At 39.5% G+C, this 26,201-nt stretch overlaps 1 protein-coding gene across 2 annotated transcripts; it reads left to right on the forward strand.

The window, feature by feature from the left end:
* Positions 1-13,345: 13,345 nt before the first annotated feature.
* emc10 (ER membrane protein complex subunit 10) lies at positions 13,346-19,833 on the forward strand. Of its 2 annotated transcripts, XM_004552489.3 has the most exons (8): positions 13,346-13,479; positions 13,615-13,681; positions 14,465-14,577; positions 15,184-15,297; positions 16,908-17,092; positions 17,332-17,425; positions 18,305-18,402; positions 19,524-19,833. In XM_004552489.3, exons 1-7 carry the CDS (start codon positions 13,390-13,392, stop codon positions 18,389-18,391), a joined length of 750 nt encoding a protein of 249 aa, XP_004552546.1. In that variant the 5' UTR covers positions 13,346-13,389; the 3' UTR covers positions 18,392-18,402; positions 19,524-19,833. The 2 variants fall into 2 exon arrangements, with proteins under 2 accessions (XP_004552546.1, XP_004552544.1); XM_004552487.3 differs by lacking the exon at positions 18,305-18,402.
* The last annotated feature ends 6,368 nt before the right edge of the window (positions 19,834-26,201 follow it).

Consider the following 26,201-nt stretch of genomic DNA (forward strand, 5'->3'; position numbering starts at 1 on the left):
AAATTGATGCTTATTTATCTTATACCTGGCCTTGGTGTAGCCTCTCACTTCATCCACCTGTGTGAAAAAAGCCATTTTATTTCCTTTATCCTGCTCTTTAAGCCACCTTTTTTCTGAGTGGATACTACTTGTTAATGTAAGATTTGAACAGCTGGTAGTTTGGGCTTCTGTCCTCCCAGCCAGAGCCATGTGACCATAATAATGACATTCCCTCTCTCTGAAATCAGATCAAATTTCTTAACTTTAAAACAAAATAAAAACTGAAAAATAATTTAATGGTTCAAAAAAGTGACACAGTCTCAATGGAGAACAGGCCTGCAGCAGTGCTGTGGCTCGATACTCAAATAAAAAGAAAAAAATGAAACAAACTAAAATTTATTAATGATTTTGGAGTTTTTTTGTCATCTATCTACGCTCTTTAGTCACAGAAACAAACAGGTTTTAGGCTGGTCCCATGAGATATCCTAAAAATAAAGAATTGACCCTAAAAAAACACAGCCAGCCCACTCTCAGGATAACTAAGCAGCAACCTCCTGGCTGATAAATGAAGCCAGAAGTTGCAGAAACTGTGGCTCCATGACCACTTGATGCTGGCCTCAAAAGTGAGTCTGTCTCACCTGATTTCTGTATGCATAACTTCACAGCAGAAATAAACATTTTTTACAGGTTGGTACAAAAACATCTTGATCTCTAATTCAGAGGCAAATTTCCATCTAGATCTTTAGTTTAAAATGTATTAAGTTATTGTGGCATGGCTGTTTTGACTGGAACAGGTTGATGCTGACATCGATGTCTTTAGCCACTAGCTTTCTGCTACTTTTCACCTGTTTTCAGTCACTAAACTGCACAGCTCAACAGCATTTGCAGTGTCTCTGCCTCTTGGTCTGTATTTAATTTAATTCAATTCATTATTTGACAAAAACTTGGCTTGATGTGCAGGTTTTTATTAGTGGCATTCTAATGCTCAACTTATCAAGTATCTATGTCTTTGCAAAGCACTCACTGAAACACTAGCAAGAATTAAATGCAAAAATAGAATTTACTTTAGCTACTGCTGGCTCCAAAAGACCAGGATGGCAAAGACCATTCTTCAAAACAAAAGTTCTCAAACTGACAGTTGGTCTTCTTAGCTGTTATATCCAGTCTATGAGACTAAAAAAAGCTGGCATCAGCAGACGATTTACATGCACTCATAAGTAGCCGTTGAAAATGCGCAGTAGTGATAGCTGTTTTCATTTGTCTGAGCAGCATCATACTGTCTAACAGACAAGTCTGCAGAAGTTCTGCTAAAACAACTGGAGTAGGAGCCGAGCAGTTCGATGTGCTCACTCAAAAAAAGTATGGTTACTCCTACTTAAGATATTCAAGAACTTGATGCAGTGGATGAATGCAGATATCAGTCTACGTTTGCCCTTCATCTGAATCTAAGCCAGATTCAGAGTCTTTTTTGTTAAGCTGAACCGCGCTCCTTTGTATGCTAACAGGGGAGGGAGTGTTTGGGTAGAGATGGCGGCCTCTGGCAGCGTTACTGGTAATTAAAAATTGTGTTGTTATGTCTACGCGTGCTCAGCAGTGGAGCAGCGCCAGCGAACTGTCACCCTGCACCCTGCAACTATTACCATCAACTCTGGTGCGCAAGGTCTAATTATTCTGTGACTGGCTCATTCCAAAGCTCCCACTGGTTCATGAGACATAACAATCCATGATTAACATGAAAACTGTGATCCTACTGGGCTCCTTCCACGTGTCTTATATGGGTCAGCTAAGGTCCATCCAAGTGTGTTTCCCCTCGCTCTCTAGAGGCGCCTTTCCTTTTGTGGATCCACAAGACCACAGCCATCGCTTTTACACTTGAGAACTATTCTTGTGGCTGTTTATTGGGATGCGTGCTTCTTCCCGATCACCAAGTCTTCTGAAGCCCCAACAGCCTTAACACTGGATGAGTCACATGAGCTGTAACCAGCTGATCGACAGGGGCAGAGGGGCTCCAAAGCTGAGGATGTGTGAGGAAGTTCATGAGCGGGGCAATAATTTGGGATGGGTGGAAACACAAGAACAAGAGGAGACTGGGTGACGGCTGTAATGTGGTGTTAGGAACATAATATGTGTGATGTCAGGACGCTGGCCTGGAGACACATTGGATGCAGGGATGGAATTACTGCTTGATGGAAGAATAAAAAGGGAAAGGGTATAAGGTACACTAAAGGGGACAGATTTCAGTGCATCAAATGCATTTTATGATGCATCAACGCTGACGTGCATTTCTAAATACGGACTTTTGCAGACGCATGTCGCTTTCAGCAAAACGCCTTTTTTGGTCTGATCCACATGACTTTGAAAGAGCTCAATGAGTAAAACAGATATCGGAATTATATATCTGAGAAAATGGGAGTTCTGACTTTTACATAACAGCAGTGATATGGTGAACTTCATGCAGATTGGCGAATGGGGAGATTGATGCCAGCAGAGGAGACAGTGTAATAGAATGAGGGAGGCAATCAGGGTCAGATAGATAAGGTGTCTGAGGTGCAGAGATACGACGGCAAGGTAGTTACACCTGACTTGACAGAGGTCCCTCTAACAAATCATTCCCCTCATCTCTCCGCTTTTATCTGTTACCTCTTTCTTCCCTCGTGCCCTCCTTCACTCCTTCCCTCATGCATGCTCTCATTTCTCCCGCTTAGAGCTGCAAGATGATTTACAGTTTGAGGTTGTTGCTGACAAAGGCGGCGGAGCATATTTCAGACCCAGTGACTGATAGAAACATTACAGCATACACTACATCACAGTGCTGTGGTGATGTTTCAGCACTGAGATTACCAAATGTTATGCCACATGCATGGGAAGATTATCCGCTGGAACCACATACTTCCAGTTTATGGTGCAATGAAAGGGCTTATTATCAGTAATAAAAGAAGGCATTTACTGCCATTTACAGCCTCTGTTTTTCTTTTAATTAAATAACTTCAGTGTATATAAAATGTATGGAGTTTTGCATAATTATATGACACTGGATTTAGTGTAAAAACAAAGCGCATGCACTCTGTCTCTGTAATAAAACATAGTCACTTAAGATAATTGCATATGACGTGCATTTTCATCAGTTATAACTATGAAACTCACATCAGACGTCACTATAAGTTTGCCAACTTTTACCGTCTTGCTTTCTTCAGCTTAATTAAACGTCATGTATACAAAACACTTTTCCTATAAGAAAATACAAGTTCAAGCAGCTAAAGAGAATATATTTTTCTTTATCCATAACTTTGGATTGTTTTATTTTTGATTACCAACATTTAGGCAAAAAAAAACCCCTAAGTGCATTTAACTCTGAAAGTATTTTTAAATATTTGTTTAGCTTTCATTGAACTCAGTTGCAGTTTCGCACTATACCTCAGAACAGTTGTTTGGGAAAGAGAAAGCAGCACAGTGATACCAAATGAAGGCATGCACCTATAAACCTAACACTCATGCCACAGATTATTAAACAGCTTTAATTTGCATGCCCACTAATAAATTGTAGTCTATATTAGGTCATTCATTACCAACGACATTATAAAACTCCTGATTTATTGTGATTGAAAAGATAATTTTATCAAGAATAAACACTAAGGGTTAAAATTAGTTAGAAGTGCCTTGATTTTTCTCTTCCCACACATCTGCACCTTGCACAGAATCACTAGCTTCCACGTCTGTTTTTTTCTGTTCTAATCTCACAGGATGGACCAGCTTACCTGGGTTCTGGGGCTCAGGCATGACTGTGTCTGTTTACAGCGATTCCTCTGAAAGCGTCTTCGTCCCTGCTTGGCAGTGGCTCTGCCTGCATTTCCAACTCTTCCATCCCTTTTTATGACCTCCGCCACCCCCACCCATACCACCACTACCACCGCCTTATCCCCCTCATGCCCACCCAACACTTTTACTTTGTACCACTGCCATGCCCCCCCTTAACAAGCAGAACAAGGAAGGAGGAAGAGAGTGACAGAGATGTTGTCACTTGAAACCTTAGTGGTAGCTGCAGAGCCCTGAGGAGGCACTGAGACACCATGAGGGGTAAAAGTGGTTCAGAGCCATAAAGAATTCCAACCCATGGGAAAACCTGCCAGCTGATTAACTCATTAGGCCCTGTAGGCAGAACATTAATAAACTTACTGATGCTAATGAGCTCTGACTGACAATTTGACTGAGGGATGCCGCAGTGGTAAAACTCCACAGATGTTTTGTGTTATTAGAGGGGAGGATAATATGTTTTGCCACTTTAATGAGGGTTAGGAGGTTTAAAAAATGAAGAGTGAATCTTTTCCTTTTTTCCATGCCCTAAATCTATAATTAAGCATAGCTTAAGCTTGGGAAGGCCACAAAGTCAAGCTCAGCTGCAGTGCCAGAAGATCAGACGATCTCAGTCCCTGGCCACATCAGCTGATGGCTCAAAGGAAACCCCTCTACACTTCCAATTGACAAATAGGGCATGCTTTTTAAGAAGTTTTAGCTCGCTGACAGTCGCTGCACATCTGCAACCTCCTTTGCAACCCGTCTCCTCACTTCCTCCCGTATCAGACTTAATCAGTGTCATGTCTCTCAGTGATGCCTGCTCTTTTCTGTCTTCTTGCAGCTCTGCCTGCCTCCAGCTCTCCGTGTATGCACATGGAAGGGTTGTGGGAGAACTATGTCACCATGTATAAATCACTGCAAATGCAAGTATCAGCCTTGCTTTCACTAACGGTCTTAAAATTAAGGCTTCTGTGACTCTAATCTTTTTCACTAGCCAGCACTTGCCTCACTTTATTCCGTAGCACAACAGACTGATCATGTAGAATTAACTTGTTATATAATGCATGTTTACCACAAATATATGTTATGCTGTAGTGAATACCCATTTAGCATTGCTTAGCTACAAAATAAGGAGTATTTGGCAATTCTTTCTACTCCTAATGGGCTGTGTTGTTCCATTAACATAGGTTGTGTTGAAAAATTATTGTAAGAGGTGTTCCAGTATTTTTCTGTGTCATGAAAAGGGGTCTAAACTATATATCAATAACCCTGCGGAGGGTGTTGCTCTTCTGAAAAGCCTACCCTAAGGTTCTTCTCCCCCTCTTCCACCCAGTGATTTTTTCACTGTCCCCAGCTGACAAGAAAGGGAGAGGGGGAAGGAAATCAAAAATGAGAGCAAAACAGCGGCAGCCGTGCGTTCCTATAGGCAATGACAATCCCATTTGTTCTTTTGTAGGCATAGCTGTCAACTAGCTGTACTTTGTGAGAGAGGAAAGCTTCATGCAGGGATTTACGGAGCAAGGTCAGAATAGAGAGAGGTCACCTTATGAGTTCCTGAACTATGTATGCTCACACTAGGATTTGTTCTTCACATGTGTGACATATGACGTAATCAATATATTTACCAAAAAAAGACAGGATTTAAATGACAGAAAAAGGACAGTAAGCTCTTACTGTAGACCAAATTACAAACATCAGTGTTAAATTATGCATTTAATAAGCCTTTCACTTTCCATTTCTTCATCCATATGCAGTTCTCTTTTTTCCTTTGGTTTCTGCGCTCATTTTTTTTGCTTTCGAAATTACTCAGGCAGCCCTAACCTTGCATAATAATACGTATTCTTTGAGACTTTAATTTTGGAGAGAGAACTTAAGCCAGAAAGAGAGGCAGAGATTGAAGAACAGCTATTTAAGGTAAGTGCAACTTAAGATTCATATGTTCAAGGAGAACAAAATACCCCAGAGGAAGATTATGGAGAGCTGTTTGAATAGGACATAAAAGGTCCTTGAGTCTGTTAGACTTACTGTATATCATAACTTTACATTACTTTACTTTAAAGCTGAATTATCTTCAATAAATCTTTTTTACGCATTCACAGGTCATCAGTTGCAATTTATAATGTGACTAAACTCTCTGAATGAGCTGAAATTATTCATATATTGTGGATTCAAAGTGGCTATAGAAGACTTACTATAGGTGTCCTAAATGATCCACTGATTCCCTACAGAGGATGACACCAGAGTTATTTAACGCTTGCATTAGTTAAGCCTCACTGAAAAACACTTAATGCCAGCTGAAGCAGGTCCCCTCCATTCTCACAGCAGCTTTCCCAAGACAGCGTCATAGCACTATATAGAGGTTAAAGCTTTTAATGGATGTCATTTAGCAATAATTTAAAAACAAATCTGTTAAGTAAATATATTTTATTGTGTTTGAGAAACTACATTCAGGGTGATATGAGAGTATTTTATGGAAAATGGCAGTAAAAAGACAGAAAATGGTCAGATGAGTATAGCTCACCAATAAACAAAGGAGTCTCTAAATGTCTCATCCTGGTGTGTCAAATACTGTCATTCTGTCAGATGCATGTAGTGTCCGCATAGGTTGAGTCAACAGCCACAACAAGTTTTCTTTTTAATATTGTAGGGTCTTTACCTTATGAAGCACCTTGATGCAACTGTTGTGATGAATTGGTGTTATATAAATAAAACTGAACTGAAAAACTGAACATGTGGTTGGATTTATAGTCTGGGCGACAGGTGCAGAGATTGCTCAGATGAAGATAAAAAAGCACAGAATTTGCCATCCACCACATCATACGAAACATTTTCAGAGGTGGAGCCAATGCAGTGTTAATTGCATAGTAATGGTCGCTAAGTAACTTATTTTCCTTACCAACTGGGAAATAGGAGGCCTACATACAAATTTTGCTAATCAATAGCACTGAAGTTTCTAGCAACCAAATAAATTCAGTGGCTCCACTACTTAAAATTACTAATATGCTTTGGAAAATATTTGTGTTAAGGGTTTATCACTATGTTGGCAGTTCTGGCTCTATTTTGCACCCATCACAAAGACTACAGGAGGATATCCTGATATGAGCTAAAACACCTTCTTCCCAACAATAGTCCTACATATTTTAAATGTTATGTTTATTATGCAGACCTATGACACGTTTCCTTGATTTTTATTAGACAGAGGCAAACTTTGAAATAATAAGGTGTATGTACAAGTACTTCCGGTGAGCCACAGGTTCAGGGTCACTACTCTAAATCTTCAGTTTCTAGTAGACTTTTTCTTCTCTTGAATCTGTATAGTGCCAATAAGATTTATAGTATGTCATCTCAGGTACAGTGCTCTGTCTATGGGCACAAGAAGCACCACCCAACTGTTATTTTTAAGAGGTGGAACCAATTAGAAGAAAAAGCAGGATGATCTTAAAAGGAGCTAAAATAACTCCTTTCAGTAAATTAGTGAACCAAGGGTTTGCATCAAAGCCTAATATAAGATAAATAAGGATTATTCTGAACTGTAACTCAATCAAGTACAAAAATGTGGAGTTATTAATGAGCCCCCTTTAAGGGTGCACAGTGTGACGCCATAAGCATGTACTTTATAAGCATCCATAGCAGTGAGTGACAGCACATACACCAAAGGAAAACCTTATGCATAACTGTCAGATGCCAGTGGCTTTGACAAAACAGCAGTATTTGAAAAAACAAGCTAGTTATTTCACCTGTACAGATAACGCAGTTTATAAATAAACCTCTGAAAGCAAAAATCTGAAAAGCTTAGATTGACTAGGCTCGCTTAGAAGGAATACCCTCAACCTGCCGCTGGGCTCCAAGCAAGCACGTTTTGAACAGGCTGTGCAACAGTGATGCAAAATCTGAGACACCATTTTTCAATATTTTAGTAAACAGCTAGGCCTAGGCCTGATTTGAGTCAGGTCCATGGAAACCTGAGAAAGTTTCTACTAAGTATCATCAACCTGTTTACTCTGATGCCGTGTCCCATCAAAATGTATTTTACAATAGATCAGATTTCTGCAGTGGGAATGGACATAGGCCTACTTATAATGTACTCATAGAAAACTACCTCACAACTTTGCAATCTTTGTAGAGTTATACCAGAAAAATATAGTGCTTGGGTCCACTACATTACACCAGCGTGTTTTTGGCCACAGCAGGTACCTGCTTTCAGGTAATAGTATGTGTGCAGCACACACTGCCAGAAACCAAACCTAGACAGCTAGCAACCATGCAAAAAAGAGTGGAAACTGAACCTACACGCATCCAGTGGACAGAAACATGTCTGCACATGATGTTGCTTTATATGGGATGTGTAAGCTGTTTTCTAATACGTTCACACTTATGGTACACTGGAAAAAAAGGGATTGGCCAGCTCTTGGATATAGTGTAGAAACTACATGAAATGCAGAGAGGCTATTAAATTGTTCATATCATGTTCGAGTGAAGTAAGTCAATAATATAGCAATGTTAAATCCCGCAACACTGCACGGGGTTTCAGTCTTGCGCACTTTGGATTGTGGTTTGAGGAAGGCATCCATCTCAGTCAAGTCGAGCAGCCGCCTCTGCTTTTTTTGGTATACCGAAAAAAGTAAATTGGGTGGTTGTTACATTAAAAAAGTCTAACTTGTAATTTGAACACAATAATTTCATGTTTCTATGAATGTAATTAAATGAGGATCTGTACAAAATTCAACAACTTAATTTGTTCTTGTTGAGATGACATGATACAATCTAGTAAGAGTGGTTAGTTGCTGAACTCATGAAATTCACAAGATCGCAGGAGATGTCAAAATCACTGGGGATATAAGAGGCAGACAACTACACACACACCACGTGTATGCTATTGCTATTTATTGTGGTTTAACCTGTCAAGGACAAAAACAAAAAAATTCTGCATCAAGCCTTGAAATCATAGCGTTCCTGGATTTCCTGGTATGGTGGTTAGTGCTGTTGCTTCACCGTAAGAAGGTCCTGGGTTCAAATCTGCAATCTGGCTAGTTTGTAGTGGTTTCTTTCTGGGTATTCTGGTTTCCTCCCACAGTTAAAAGTCATGCAGTTATTAGAGTTAGGTTTATTGGTGATTCTAAATTACCTGAGAATGTGAGTGCAAATGGTTGTTTGTCTCTATGTGATAGACTGGTGAGCTGTCCAGGGTGTACCCTGCCTCATAACTTATCACTTCAGGGTTATGCCCCAGCCCCCCCTGCAACCAGGATAAAGATAGGAGGATGGTAGTTGCTGTAGATCCATTCACTTTTTATGTTAGCCAGACTCTAGACTTTGTTGAACATTATGTAATATGAAGACAACATGTAGTATTTAAGTGACCAAGTAGTATTGGGGTAAAAGTTTGTCATGGTCCCCGTGCCTGCTCGGCTGGCCCTGTGTGGCTACATGTTATGTTTTGTCTGTTCTCTCTCTCCTCTCTCTCTGCTCGCTGCCTGGGCGGAGCTCATTGTGAGCTCCCGGCCTCCACCACCTGTAGGGAATCACCTGTGGCTCCTCACCTTGTTTGCTCCCGCTACTTAAGGCAGTGACTGAGAGCACCTCACCGCTGGACTACTGAGTAACGCTCGTCAGTGCTACTTTAGCCTCAGCCAGTTTTGAGCTCTGTCCGTGAAAGTTCCGTGCTAACTCTTGTTCTCTGTATCCAGATTTCTCGTGCTTGGTTTGGGGACTCTGGATGCTTTTCCCGACTCCTCTCTGCACCCCTGGGAACCCTGGCCCCCTTCTCCTTCACCTGTATATAGTGCACCTGGAGTGTGTAAATAAACCTGTTTTTCTGAGATTTCAGTCTGCGCCGAGTCCTCCCTGCTCCTCCGTGACAAAGTTATTGAATAGTGTTGAAACAAAATGACAAAATTGTGAAGGATTCAAACATTCCAAGAGCTCAACTTACTTCATCTAAACATGTTTCAATCACGTTTATTGAACACAAATTGCACAGGTTTATTGAATATGAAAAAGTTGTGTTGATTTAACTCAGTTGTTTAAGTTTCTGCCAAAGCAAAACATTTGTGTGCAACCAATGTCCATTATTGAATTAAGTAAATCCAACATGGCCTTTTTTCAGTGTAGATAGAGCAGTGCTCATAAGTTTTAGACTGCTGTAGATTGCTGTAATATGTTTAATTTGCTATGTAGCCATGGGATGGATGGATGGTTGCATAAAATTCAGTTCTGGAATATTAGAATGAAAACCCCAACAATCAGTTGGCTCTCTATGAGAAACACTTGGCAACAGTGGGAACGAAAAACTTCCTCTTAGAAGAAAGAGCCTCAGGCAGAACCAGCATAAAGGAAAATCTCACATGATCCTCGTGGTGTAACTCTACATGGAAGTCATACCTGCGCTGCACCACCCCGATGTAGGATCAGCTTGACAGCCTCTAAAAAATTGTCTAGCGCAGCCACACTCAGTAAACAGAGGAAAGAGGGATTCTTAGCACGGCGGTAAAAAACTGAAAACAATTCAATTTTAATTTCTATAATTATCTGATTTGTCTGATCAGTTGTAAACACTGCAGTATGAAAAATTTATTCACAAAGACTACACTGCTGAGGCTTGGAAGAAAATGTTTTCTTTAGTGAAACTGTGGTAACATATTTACAACTTTGGATGTTTTTTTCTTTTTCCTCACATCTTGTTCGCTTCCTCTCTCATTTGTCACCCTGCTCCATTTTTAACAGCCCGCAGGCAGACAGGACATGACAGTGTCTTCCTTCAAAGTGAAAGTCCTGTTGTCATTTCACATAAATATACATGCTTTCATATTTGACTAAGAATAGTAAGGTGACACCGTTGTTTAGGGCTGTGACAGAGAGTAATGGGCTCTCCCACTGGGGGGGGGGGGATACTGTATAGGGCTGCATGGTTTCAAAGGCAAAGCCGGGGGGGAATCACATGCCACAGTCACCATATGTTCCATACTGAGCTCTGGCTCCTTTAAGCTGAAGACGAAGCCCAGAGAGACAGATCGTTTCCATCAACAGAAATGTAATAGCAGTATGTGCACATCTATAATTTATGATCAAATAACTGGTTTGAATACATCATAAATACAGTTCATACAATATATTAATATATTAATGTTGGCATATAAGATGTGGAAGGAATTTGTGTGTAAATTAAAGCAGGTTTCGAGCGAACTTTTAAGGAGATCCACACAACTGTTTTGGGACAGCAGGAAAATATCAATTTTGTAAATGTAGTAATTATTTAGCCATTTTTGCACATTATTTCTTCGTTTCAGCTTAATTGTAACTCTTATAAATGTCTGGAATAATAAAGGAATAGGCTTTTTTTAAACAAAAAAAAGAGTTCTGTTTCAAAGAGTTATATGAATAAATAAATAAGTTAAGATAAGTTGGATGTCCAAAAGTAACCTTGACTTCTTGGTATTCCAAACTTTAATGGATTAATGATGAATTCAAAACTCCTTTTCAGCACTTTGATGCTGAAATGTGAAGTTTAAAATGATTGATGCCTTTCACTTGTATCCACAGAGGGTTTATTGCATGTCAGCAGAACTCTTCAGCCAAGAATAAGCATTGAGAAATAAATCGCATCAATCACATTTGGCAGAAACGTGCAGCTGTTTTCTCTTCTCTCTGGTTTGATACTTTTATATTTGGCGGGTACCTCTAATCAGTCAAGTCACAGCTACAGTGCTTCTTGTACCTGACCCTTGGATTGTCCAACAGCATTTCAGCACCTTCAAGCCTAGTTAAATTAGCAGCTGGAGCCAGAATCCAGTGCTCACAGGCACAGAAAAGAGCAGCAACGATCCATAAATTCTGACTTGGAGGTGCCACATTTTGCAGCCTTTACTCACTGAGCCTATTGAGCTGAAGGAACGCTGCTATGTGCTAACAAACTGAGGCAGGACCTCTGAGTTTATAGAGCACTCACAGAAAGCTGAGCCCTTCATAAAAGTCCCATTCAAAATTAAATCTAAATAAATGATTAAAATACTTCTAAATCTTATCATACGCAAGCAGCTCTAAATGTAGATGTCCAAACACCACCATGAAAACCCTAGGATTGAATACTTCATTCTGGGGAAAGAAGTGTGCATTCCTCCACCGAAAAAAAGAAAGTCAATATATGCATATTTTAAGTATTCATGTAGCCCCCTCTCTGTATTTGGTTTCTTTTAATTTAGCAGGAGCACAAGGGAAATAATTTGAAATGAGAGAAACACCCCTAAACAGAAACACTGTAACTGAATTGTCAGGCACTCAAACCCCTGCATCAGAGGGTTTGAGTGCCCATACCTGGCACTGGGCAAAGTACATACTACCAACTTTAATAATATTGAGAAGGTACTGGAGCCAGACTTAAGTCTTCAAATAGCCACTGCAATCCTCATTTCCAGTTTTTTTGGTGAGTTCTAATTGCAGTAGTCACAGTTTTGCAAAGATTAAAAAAAGGAAAAAAAGTCTAGCAGGGAAAAGAAATCTGATGATAAGAGGTCACTTGAGACACATTCCAGTGCCAGATGTGAACTGCTGCCAGTTATGACTTGATGTAAAACCCTGATCTAGCTCTTTAGATTAGTGCAGGAGCGGATCTAAAGAGCTTTATTTGTTTCATCAAAGACTTACCCCTAAGCAGGGCATTTACCTAAATAAAACTCTGGCTGAGGTAGAGCATGAAATGCTGACTAAAAGATGTAACACATGAATTACCCCTTAAATATTTATTATTCAGCTGATAAAAATTGCACTTTTCGGGGCACTTCTGTGGAAGTAATGGGGGTGAGAAGAAGGTCGAGGCAGTGTTTTATGATCTGTTAGCAGCCTCTGCTGGCGTTGGATGTGTCAGTACATGTTAATCTCACTCACAAGAGATCTCTATCATGTTTGTTTCAGTATTTCTGTTTTAGAATGCAAAGGAGAGTAAATTGGCATGTTTGGCATATTGTGACAGATATTAAACGTATATAAAATTGTTATTCCAATACTAATTATACCCTAAATAATTAATATCTTAATTTAAATAGAAAAGATTTTTGGGGGTTGTTGGCTCATCTCTAAAGTAAATTTTCCATCTCTCATTGCACATGACAAAATATAAAGAAATACTAATTTAAAATGTTTACAGCACGAAATAGAAATTAAAACTCGTTTATGTGGTAAGAGGAATTCATTATTGCTGACATTACAAGGTATCACCAGAAGTGTGTGTGTGTGTGTGTGTGTGTGTGTGTGTGTGTGTGTGTGTGTGTGTGTGTGTGTGTGTGTGTGTGTGTGTGTGTGTGTGTGCAAGCAATGACGTTACCTACATATAGAGCACATGAAGGTCTCCAATCATTATTAGGAATGATGCAGACAACGTAGGATTACTTGATAATGATTAATTGATGGTAAGTAATTAAGCTGTCTAACAGCTTAAAGAAAAAAGAAAAAAAACACTTGCATGTGATTACATTTTATGTTGTTTGTTAACCCTTTGTTTGAAATCGTAATTACTTTTTGAAAAAGAAAAGAAAAGAAAAGAAAAGGAGCTTTTGTTATGAAAATCGCCGGAAGTTAATGTGTTATGCCACTTGAGGCATTCTTCCGGTGTCCGTTTCTGTCAAAATGGCTCGTGTGGTACAATCTAAGGTTGCTGTTGTTTCCACTGTTTTCTTCGTATGTTTACATTTCGCATGTTGTAATAACGGAAGAAGGGTAAGTGTGAAGTGTTATAACATAGACGACATCAATTTAAATGCAGTGAAGTGGATGCTGTACCTGTTAGCTATTTAGCATTAGCTGTGTATGACCGACTGAAAGGCTAACAGTGGATTTCATGTTCATTCTCAGGTTGGTGATGCCTTGGAGACTGAGTTCAGTGGTTTCTCTGTGCCTCTTGAACACTCATTTGAAGTTGGTGAGAAACATATTTAATTCTTTTCTTACTGTAACGTTGTATGATACGACATTGATTATGTTGGTAAGCTAACTAAGCTTAACGCAACAAGAAAATTGTCATGGTAAACGCCAGACTCCATTTAAAAATGTCTGTTTAATATGTTTTTGCATTTATTAATGAATGTACCTGATTTGCTACAAATGTACATATTTTTCAGAATTGTTTTTTTGCGTTTATAACAACCTATGAACGCCTACACTTCACACCTACAGGAGCTTTAATGACATCCATTCTAAATCCATTGGCATTAATAAGGAGTTGGTTCCCCCGTTAGCAGCTATAACAGTTTCCATTCTTCTCGGAAGGCTTTCTACGACATTTCTGTCTGTTTAAAATTAAATTATTCTCAATAATGCGTGCAGCTGGGATAAAGTCAGCTATAACAATACAAACAGTTAAAAGTCATTTCACAGCCCAGAATTAAACACCCTTTGAAATCATAGCATTTGGATGGGCAAATTCAGTATTTATTATACTCTCAAAATGCAAAATCAAAACATGCTGTCAATCAAATAAAAAAAGAAAACAGGCAGTTACAGTTTATTCCTTCATTTAACAATAATAAAACACTCTGCTTTGATGACAGACTTCTACCTTCATTTTATGGTTAACTATGAACTATGTAGAGGTACAATGTGTTGGTTCTTTTTTTTTTTACCCAGATTTTTACAAGTCTCCAAGCAGGGAACGGTTTGTTATCATTTGTAATTTATTCATTTATTTATTTATTTATTTTTCCAGATGATGTAGCAAAGTTTCAAGTGCGTGGAGCTCTGCTGTTAAAGCCTGGAAGAGAGCCGGGTGTCTCACTAAGTCAGAACCCGCTGTCAGATGAGGACAGGACCAAATTGAAGGTGAACCATGTTAACCATTGATTTAGTGATGTTTTCTACACATTTCCAAGATGGCCCAGTGATGGAGAGATTTCCCCTGTTTCAAATAAATATTTAGTTGGGGGTTTTTTGGGGGGTTTTTTGGGTGCCGGGGGGGGGAGGGACAAGTACTTGTCGGTACTTGCAGTGCACACTGCAGTCACCTATTCTCATGCTCACTCATGCATTCTGTTAGCTTCAGACATTTTTTACCTGTCACTTAATCACATATGAATCGAGGTAATTTGGGGTTCAGCATTTTTCCTGAAGAGCTGTAAATCAAATAAGCAGTCTTCATATAAGTAGACAACCTTCTTCTTGAGCCACCACCTCCTCATCTGTAGAATTACCTGTGACTGAAAGTCACCCAAAATGTTGGTACCAACGTGGGTAACATCACTCACTTGTTCCACTGGTGTAGGATGTGTTTGGATGTTTAGCCAAGTAAAACAATAGGTGAACTTTCCTAGATTTATACTACATTAACCATAGTATCAGTTCAGGATGTGTTAATGTATCCTCCTTATAATGTTTCTGTATGAACATGCGTTTCTAAATTACTTGTTTTTAACTTGGCTATCCCCACAGGAAGTGGCTGCAGTAGATGGTCTATACAGGATCAGAGTGCCTCGTGTTTTCCTGCAGGCTGACAGACAGACAGAGCGGCAGATGGAAGGCTACCTCACAGCATTCGTCAGAGCTGTGTGTATTTCCCTCAAATTCTCCAGAAATTACAGATAAGATTAAAAAACAACACCTCCTGTAAAATTGAGCACATGTTTATTGACGGCTTTTGAGGGTAGTTTTCACTGCATGGTTAAACTTAGCTTTTAGATGGAGACAGGAAAAAGGTAATGACTTGGAGAAAAGTGAGTAAAATCATAGGATGTAATGATAGGTTCTTAAAATATATTACTGTAACTTGATTCCAGCTCCTATTTCTCCTCGTTCTTTTGGCTGTTATCGGCAAATGTTCATGGGTGTTTAAAGCAAATTAATTCACATGATTATTGTGAGGCAAAATTTTGCTTTACTCACGAATCATGAAAATTACTCTAGACCGGCTCACCACAAAATATAGAAACTTTTTTGTTAATACAAAATTATATTAAACATTTTCTTCCAGCTATGAAAGAGCAGCTTTGAGCAAACATTTTGGCTCTGAATGAGGTTTTTTTATGATGTGGTTAATCTGATGTGTTTTCCCCCAAATAATTTACAGTCTAGTTGTTGCTTTTTTTGCTCTTCTATGCTGGAAAAAATACAGTTGGTTTAGAAATGTTATGTTTTTCCACAAAGGATAGAACAGAATATTTATACAGTTATATGTTATACATATTCTAATGTGAGTTCCTCGACCAATTTGACTTGATAAACTCGTCATAGTGGCCTTATCAAAGGCAGTAAAGTTAATGGAAGTTAACTTACTTGTGTTAAAGAACAAATTTCTCACAGCAGGAGGTCGGCCGTTGAAAGAAAAGAATTGAAATAAAATAAGATGAACCGACACAAGGAGTGGGCGAAGTAGCCTCAAAGTTATATCACCGTATTTCAAGGAATATGTGTAATGATATTTGACAATGACGTTTTATTGATGATTGCAGCGGGCAGCATTTATTAGTGCAAACAAAATAAATGGATTTTTCATGTTCGTGTACAATGAGCAATGATGATAGACTACCTAATTCCAAGTTTGAAGTTGTCAGCAGCAGCAATATAATACTACGTACAGTAATGGCACAGCAAGCACAAAAGTCACCTGGTTAGTGTTTTAAGTATAACAAAACTACTTAAAACTTAGCCTTGTAAGTTTTCATTAGACAAGTTTATTGTTTCCATCTTTAGCTATTTTTTTACATTTTGCAAAGTATTGCACATGTTGGAGGTCTGACTTCTTGTAGCCCAACTACTATTTGCATTCCATTGAAGTAGCCTCTTTTATAATTGCCACATGTTCATCTGAGGCTGGTGCGCTGCTCTCACTCTTAGACAGGAAAGGCGTGGTTCTTTTTAACATGTAAACATTTATACACAGATTATGTGATGTATCATATATGAATGTATGAAGTAGAGTCCCTCTATCAGTGGAAAGGTATTATGATAGTATAATATCATGAGTTACTTTGTGATCCTGTCAATAGAAATTAAGAAACAAAAACACATTCACACTTTAATAATATTGAGAAGCAATATTTGATCAGTGCTAGTTTTGACCTAAAGCTTCTCAAACGGTGTGTAATTAGTGTAAATTGTAAATATTTCTAAGCAATAAGCTGTTATATATTGTTTTAACATTCTCCTGTGATCCTCAGTGTGCCATGGTTGAGTCCCATCTGAGCGATGTGATCGCGCTCCACACTGACGTCTCCGGGTACCTCATCGGTGTCTCCATAGTGACGTTACCTGGGGCCTGCAGGGGCACTGAGGTCGAGGATGAGGTCGACCTTGAGATTTTCAACACCACTCTCAGCATAATGGCTCCAGTGAATGCACCTGGGTCAGTCACACTGCTTTTACCTGTGATTTTGTCCTTTTCTCCTTTACAGCTTCTTTACAATCTGACATTGTTTCAATCTCTACTTGTGGTTGTCTCTGCATAAGTCAAGGCCTCCTGCAGGTTTTTTCCACATCCTTTGGTTTAGCTTTTGCCTTGGCTTAGCAGCTCTATGTCAGTTGTCCTGGGTGGCACAAGTCTTTCTATACCTTTCACAACACTAATTGTCACCTTTCTTCCAGACCTGAGACGGCTTTCTTCCTTGAACGGATGGAACAGGAATCTGAGAAGAAAGGGAAGAACCCACAAGAACAGAAATCTTTCATCGCTAAATATGTAAGTACTTACACAGAAAACTGCTGATAGGCTAGAAGGGCCTAAAGATGTACAGGTAATAAATAAATGAAAATGACTGTTAAGCTCGTATTTTCTGTTCTCAGGCGCATCACATCTTTTCAAATATGTCTAGTATGTTTTAATATACACTGGAGACATCAGTGCTGTACTGCACTTTTGCTTCTATTTCATTTGCCAGGATTTATGGCAGAAAAGTGAAAATATCTCCCAAAAAGTCAAAATGGTTCCTGTTGTCCTGTTGAAAGGCTCTTTTCTACCTGCAGTTTGTGTCAAACTACGGGGGAAAAAGTTATTTGTCAGTACCTTTTAGGCACAGGTACACTTTTCAGTTTGTTTCTCTTACTCCGCTGAAAGCAGCGATGCGAGTCCTCCTCCTTTCCTTCTTCTTTGCAATGCAACTCTGTTAAAGACACTAGTAAAAAGAACTGGACTTGGTGGTCAAATGTAGATGGACAGTGTAATCAAACCCTTAATTCTGGAACAGATAGTGTTTATCTTTATGAGGCATATGAGTATGCAGACTTGTTTTTCATCTGATTTTTCATACCAAAAACTGCTCCAGGCAGCTGGTCGCTTGCTAGAGGTCCCAGTTTCACGAATCCATGTGTTGCTAGTCGTCTAATACTAGTTTTCCCACAAAGTGCATAAGAACATAAAAAGTAATCCCTTAAACCCAGTGGTAAGGTTTTGTGTGTCTTCAGACTTTCTTAGCTTCGAGCTGTTTTTCCAGGCAGAATCCCGCCCTGTATCCTGTCTTAGTTTGCCTGAGCGCTGTTAAATCTGTCTTGTTTTGCTGTTCTGTGTGTTTCTTGCTGTGTTCACTGATCTGTGTTGAACTGATGCTGTACTGTGTTCCAGTGGTATTTGATTCTGGGTGGTGCAATCTTCCTCATGGTCACCAATTCGGCACAGCCCCCAGCAGGGGGAGGCAGAGAGCAGAGCTGAGTCCCACTGAAGTACAGTTTCCTTACTTGTCCCCTTCTTCAGTTTGTATTTAACCTTTAGTCAGCGTGACTAAATGAAACCCCGTCTCCTTTCTGTGTCCACTTATTCTGTCCTTCTGTCTTTTCATGGTCTCTTCAGGTCCAATGCCAAATACTTGCAATGGTGCTCCCTTTTGGGGTTGCCACAGTGGATCTTTAGCACCAACCCCCTGCATTTCCTCCTTGACTACATCCGTCAGCCTCCTCTGAGATCTTCCTATTTTCCTCTATCTTCAATATCCAGTGTTTCTCTTCTGCACATGCTCAAACCATCTCAGCCTTGCCTCTCTGACTTTGTCCCTCCTATACTCTTTTCTAATCTTGTTTGTGCTTGTCACTTCCAATGAAAATCTGAACACTTCCAGCTCCACCTTCTGTCTTTTTGTCAGTGTAATTGTCTCCAAACTGTACATCATAGCAGGTCTTAAAACCTTCTTTTTCACTCTTGCTGTTATCCATTCTGCATTTCTCTCGTGCACTGTCTGTCATTTGGGTTGGCCCAGGTATTTAAAGTAATTTTCTTTCCCTATCTCGACTACTTGCATTTTTAACATTCCACCTGCGTTTCTCTCATACATGTGTGATTGGGAGGAAAGGTGAAAATGCCAAAAACATGAATTACAGAGATCAAATTTGTTTTTACTCATCAGCTGTAAAAGGCTGATTGTGTATTGTCATCACTACGCTGGGCTGGCAGGCGACATCGACACCCAAGTTTGTGAATGTGATAACTCAGAACAAGGCGACATAGAATTTTGAAATTCATAGCATAGGGGTATCTACTAGGAGGCTTAGGGATACCACTGGCATCCACCAGTATGTATTATTGGGAGTCTACAGGATAAACCACCAGTATATCTGAAATTATTATTCTGGCTATATTTAGCATGTGTTTGGTGTTTGACCCCTGAGATCGTCACTCTATGGCCCTGTCACCCACTTATGCCTTTTCTTCTCTTCTGTTGTGAAAATGAACTGAAGCTAATCTGGGATGACCAATCAGGAGCCACTGATGCTAGATGATCACAGTTGATTTGTATGTTGAAACCAAAAATATTGCAGTATTTAGTTGCTCTTTTCTTCTTCTCTTCCAGTGGATGTACATTGTGCCTCTCGTTCTCTTCTTGATGATGTCTGGCGCTCAGGATCAGTCGGGAGCAGGAGCTGGCGGTGGAGCAGGCAATGGCGGTGGCCGATGATCAACAACACAACAATTTTTGTTTTGCTTTTGTTTTTTGTGAACTAAACAATACTTCTTGGGCAGTTTTTCATTGCTGTACATAATGCTGTTAATGGAAGATACACGTCGGTCACACACAACTTACCTCTTGTAGAAGAGATATAGTACCCTGCAGATGACTGCGTTTTTAATTCTAATGTGAAAATAAAGTATTTATTACTTGAGCTGTATTTGTTTTTTTTTGAGGGAAAGTTACTCAAGCTTATATTATTGCTCCTCTATTATACTATACTATAGGTCCTCTTTACTCCGATTTGTATTTAGTTGCACTAGTAGTATGCTTCCAAAACTTCATAGTCAGTGGAGATTAAAAAAAAAAAAAAAAAACTACTGTAGTGAAAGAAAACGCAGGGAGAACATGCAAACTCCATGCAGAAATACCCCAGGCTGATGGTGGAATTGAACTCAGGACCTTCTTGCTGTGTGGCAACAGTGCTAACCACCGTGCCACCGTGCTGCCCTGTTTATCCATCTAAATAATAATGTTTTTTATTTTAGTTGCCTCATTTTGGAGGGTATGTGTTTTCTTAATGGAACTGAATGGCAGTTCATGTAGGAACTGTTGCTAAAACTGGACAACCTGCATTCAAACAGTCCAAATGGAAACTTGCACTTCAGGCTAGGAAATAAATCAACCAGTTTGACTCAATGTGTGCAAAAGTCCTCTCTTCTTCACAAAAACTGCAAATGGAAGAAGTATAAATTAAAATAAACTGCAGATAAGAAGTATAATAAGATCTAGAAAATGGGGTAACCAAATCTAATGTATGAGTGACATATACTTATTTTAAGATCTAGCCTTATTTTCAAAACTGTTACTTTAAATCTAGTTCTATCTGCTCTTGTATATTCCGGCTTTCTTCCTGTTTTCTTTCACTAATGGGTGAAGCAAGAATTGCCTCTGTGTCACTCCACCACATGTGAACTGGAAATCCTCCATTCAGCAGTTTAATCTTTTATAATACACCCAAGGGTTAACCCCGTGGGATTAGAGCAGCTGCTGCTTTCCCCCAGCAAGTGTCAACTGTTGTGACAGTTTATTCAGTAAGTGCTGCTTAAAAAACTGCACACACAGAAGGATATTTAAGGATATCCCTTTAAAAAAAATTCACTACATTTTATGATTTCTTATGTATGCAAGAAAATGGATGTTTGGGGAAACACTAAAAGTGCAAGAGAAGAATGCAACACACTGAACATCAAAATGTAAAAAGCAAAAAGGCTCTGCAACCTGCTTGGTTGGGGCCTTTTTCTATAGAGTTTTCATGTTCCTCCAACCTGGCCTAGATTATCCAGTTGGCATTCTCATTCTAGGCATTTGCTCAAGGATCCACACACCTGCCTGTCTGTTAGCCCTGTGATGAACTGGTGATCTGTCCAGCTTGTATCACATCTTTTTCTCCATCACAGCTGGATAGGCTCCAGAATAAATTACAGTCCTCATCAGAATCACATCACAGAGTCTCTTTAAATCAGTCAGATTCAGACTTGGCTCATCATAGAGGGTTTCAAGAAGCTAAGATAACGACAGCAAAATGCTCAGCTTAAGGCTTTACTAACCATGATTGAAAGCAAGGTGGCTATCACCATCCTTTATTTACAGTCTATGGTAGCCATACATTAATCAGCTGCAGCTGTGTGTGATCAATATAGATCACAGCTATGATAATTAATGAAAGGAAGAAAAAACTGTTATTCACTGAAGAGATTTTGTTAATGCTACTGATTTCAAAGGCATAATCCTAGAATAGTAAGCTATTACTTGCTTGGACAGCAGCCCAATCCAAATGAAAGCGGGACAACCCCTCTACCACGGATCCTCCAATCTGTGTATTTATAATTATGAGTCAAGGAGAGAGACCACAGCTTCGTGGCTTTAGTAACAGAATGTCCCAGAATCCCTGAGTCAACATTCATCAGCATATGTCAGTCACACTGGCTGTTTTGAGTCCGCATGTCCAACTGTGAGGGACATCCTCTTCTTTTGGGAGGTTAAATGTTGCGCCTCAAGACTTTGGTCCCCTTTGCCCTCTTCCACTCACCAACCAGACCTTTCTCAGAATCACACACACACACACACAGTCCTACTCTGTGACTGTTTTCAGCCACTGCCTGCGCTATCTTGATGAACAACATGAGGGATAAGGTGATAACAACAGCTGAGAGAAAGATGAGAGCTGGAATGAAATAAGCCATATGACAAAAGTCATCTATTTGTAAAGAGATCTGCTTCTGTCAGACAGCAGCAGAGCTTAGACTAGAGATGGTGATCAATCTGGGTTTTCGTGTAACATCAGCTAAATGAGCCGAGACTAAACTTGTTTTGAAATGTTTCCTGCCACACAGTTTAAAAACCAGAACTACAGCTACACACTTACGTAACTCACACACTAATAAATCCAGAGGGTCAGTAGGGGGTGTGATGTATGTCCCTGTACCAGGGAGCGGGGAGGGGGACCCTGACAGTGACACATTATTGTTGTGCTGATGTTTAGGAATGGAATCCAGTGTATTTGTGGTTACGCTGAGAGTACAGTCTCAGAAAATGGGAACAGAGACATTACAAGAGAGTTCTGAAATTAAATCTAAAGAGAGTTCAGCAAAAGCAAGTCTGGGTTGGAAAAAAAAACACTGTTGTTGGGGGAGAAATGAGCAAACCTTTTAAGTAGTTTTTAATCACATTTGGCTGGTGATCTAAGATATGATGGTTGTTATTTTTAAATGTTGCTATGATGACTGAAATTAAACTCAGCAGACAGTGATTTAAAATAAGTATCCAAAGGCGAGATCCCAAATTCCTCAGAGTGGCACGATCTGTGCCCTTGGAGTCTGCATCTTATTGAGAACAATTTAAACTGTGGTAAAGATTTTGAGTTTAAGTTAATGTAACATACAAAAATGACCCTTTTAGAAAAGTTGCAATTTTTTTTCATTTTATATAAATTCATTAACATTTTTAATGCAGTTTGTCTCTTTACCAACCACTCAGAAGAAACGTACACATATTTATCCCAAAGTCCAGAAATTAGCACGTGTATGTTTCAATACCATGAGACGCTAAAAGATGAATGACAGAAGCATTACAGTAGATAATACGATGGGAGAAAGCAGCAGGGTGAGGAGATCTCAAACAGGCTGCTTGTACTGCAGCATGTTGCTCACAAATGTCTCTGTGTTTGGAGAGCACCAATGTCAGCACGTCACTATGTGAGGAAGGACGCTCCAGCCTTCTTTCACCATGTTTTTAGTCTCATTATACTGTGTATAATAACAATAAAGGCTTTAATTCTCTCAGCTACAGCTACAGTGGTGTTGATGATCTAAGAGTACAGATTAAATATAAAAACTTCTAAAAAATTCAAACATAGACTCATAAGCTGTGCTTCTTGTTTTGGCCTTGAAGACCCTGTCCACCCTATCTGTTCCCTCCTTTTGGTTGTTTGGCCTCTTTATTTATTTTTTGGTAATTATCACTCTCTAAATAAATGTTGAGTTCAGGAAGTTGTCATTTTTAATCCCCAAAAAAATACTTTTGATATGATTTATTTGAATGAATATTTCATAAATTGATTGTATATGTGTCGTGACCCTGAAGAAGGTTCCTGATCCCCTTGTTGGGTCTAAAATTACAGTATATGAAGTAAAATAGTCAAATCCTATAGACACATTAATGCTCTGCTGTCTTTGTTCTTTCTCGCATCTTTCACTTTTGCTATATTTAATTAAATATATTCAATAACAGATTTAGATTGTGTACCTTTTGCATAAAAATGCGACTATGTTATTTATTTCTTCTCATTAAGTAGATTTAAATGGTTGCTGTGATCGTTTTCATGAAATATTTCTTTTTGTCACTTCTGTCAGTCTGGGATAAACACTCTTCATAGCATACATACTTAGAGCCAAATACTGTAAATGTGGACAAAACACTGAGAGGCCAGCACCTGCCTTGTCAATCAGAGAAAAGCTAAGAAAACTACAAGGGGAAGTCTTCACAGTCCTGGAAAAGCATCCCAGCAGGCCTCCGCAGATTACGGTCTCACATTCAATGAATCCCCAGCGACCAATTGTGCTATACATTTCACCACAGCCCCATCATGTTAACATGCAATGAAGTAACATGATCAGACACTTAACAGCCAGGTCGGGACTGGAATATTACATAGTGATTGCTGAGTGTATAATGTAGCACCCCTAAACACACATAGACCAAAGGTCATGGTACAATACTGGTTAGACGGCTCACTGGCAGCAGTAAGCAGCAGGTGCTGAAATTTGCTTTCATGGCTTACAGTGTGTATGTAGTATTACAGGAACCATCACTAAGCTTGCGCCTCATTAAAATTCCTCTTGTAATAACAGTGAGACGGAGTTATTTCCTCTTTGACTGTAATTATCAGGATGTGCCAATAAATTCAATACTAAGATGTTGCTTACAATTATATGTAAAAAAAAAAAAAAAAAAAAAGTTCCTTTTACCAAACATTATTTCCCCAAAATTGTATATTTAAAAAAAACAACAACCTTTTAGATTGTTAACGTTGTTTTCCACATAAAGTGAAATATTTCATGCTTTTGTCATTTTAATTTGAAGAATTATAATAAAATCAGATCTCTTGAGTCGGTGAGATCAGGTCCAGCTTCTAAAACTCCGTCACCATGTGGTCGGGGCTCCGTCACCATGGATTGTTGCATTGCTTTGAATTTTTTCCGTCCACTGAATGTGTGTTATCGTTGGTAATCAGGCCCATAGACAGAAGTCCAGGTTGCTTTGATAGCAACCCTCAGCTCATGTGTATTTTTGGGCCGGGTGTTCCTCATCTTTCTGTTGACAGTAGCCCATAGATTCCATGTCAGGTCAGGCATGTGTGCTGGCCAGTCAAGCTACAGTAATAACATGGACAGCAAGCCATCTGGTAGTAGCTGTGGCACTGTGTGCTAAGTCTTGCTAGAAAAAGAAATTGGCATCTCCATGAAGCTTGTCAGCACATGGAAAGCTGAAGGGCTCTAAAACTGGTTGCATTGATTTTGGACTTGATAAAACCACCAACCAACACCACCAACACCAGCTGATGATATGGTTGCAGATGTTGCAGAGCCTTCACAGATGGTGGAAACTTCACCCTGGACTTCAGACATCATGGATTCAAGGCCTCCCTACTTTCAATCTGTTTCTTTGGACCGATGATTAAGGTCCAGTTCTTTTTCTCCTTCCCCCAGGTAAGATGCTTCTGGATCAGGAGTGGGTTGATATTAGGACAGAACCTTTAAAAGGATGCCTGTGTATGGTGTTTACAACAGTATTAACATATAACTCCACAACACTGTAAAAATTTATCTTATCTTCAAACACAAAACAGTACACTCACTATACTAACTATAAATGTATGCTAATGTTATATTTAATTATTTAATATAACTGACAGTAAATGTGAGTAAAATCTGGACAAACAGACTAATTAGAAATTAGAAATTGCTATTTGCAAGCTTGAAGTGCAGCAGCATTTTTGATAAGCTTTGCTCCAAGTTCTTTGCCACGTGCGCTCAAAGCAACTGCAAATAGATGAGATTTTTGGGTTGACGACAGCTCCCCGGTGGGTAGACATCTCCCACTCGCTGTACAGAAAATAACCCCCTATAGCTTGAGTTAGTCAGTTTAAGCTGCAGTTTAAAAAGTCAGTCAAAGTTCATCGTGTTGCTGAGGTGACAGGACGAGTCCTTATTTGCAAAGGGTCCACACAGTGTATGGAGCTACACATGTGACTTGGCACAGATTTTTACACCAGATGCTTCCCGATGCAGCCCTTACAGGGATTTGTGTCTCCTCCTGGTCTTTCATGTATAAAGCAGATATGCTAATGACTCCTCTATGATGCCACTACAAGGCTAAGCACTGATATGCCGTGTGGATGTGAGCATATGCCAATTAGCCAAAACATTAAAACCGCTGACAGGCTGCATGAATAGCACTGAGTTTCATGTTGAAATGCAATGTTCTGGCAGAAAATTTGCACGTTTCCAAATTCATCTTGATGTCATTTTGACATGTTGACCTCACCACCGCCCTCCTACCATGGCAATGACACTCCCCAAAGGCAGTGGCTTCTACCAGAAAACAAACACAACAAAGTAGCAAAGATTTTGAGTTCCTGACCTGCCAAATCCAATAGATTGACAGAAGCCACATGAGGCAATCCACAGAACATAAAGTATCTGCTGCCAACGTCCCTGTTTGTCTACATCCATGACACAAAGAGGTTTGGGCACATTGCTATATTTTTTCCCCCATTCTTTAAACTAGATACTTAAATTTCTCAGTGCTAAATGCTATGTAAGCTCTGGGGTTTACCTCGTGCATGTGCTCAGTCCATGTGTACGCAGATAAGTTTGCATACTTGGGATGTATTGCTCATCTCCATCAAGCGATCCCAAGAAAGGATCAGGAGTTTCAAGTAACAGGACCATCCCTTTGGATGGCCGGTACATCCAACCCAAACTCGTGCACCTCCCCTCTCTACTGATTTGGAAGTTA

Source organism: Maylandia zebra, linkage group LG4 (assembly GCF_041146795.1).
Source record: "Maylandia zebra isolate NMK-2024a linkage group LG4, Mzebra_GT3a, whole genome shotgun sequence".
NCBI classification, from domain to species: Eukaryota; Metazoa; Chordata; class Actinopteri; order Cichliformes; family Cichlidae; genus Maylandia; species Maylandia zebra.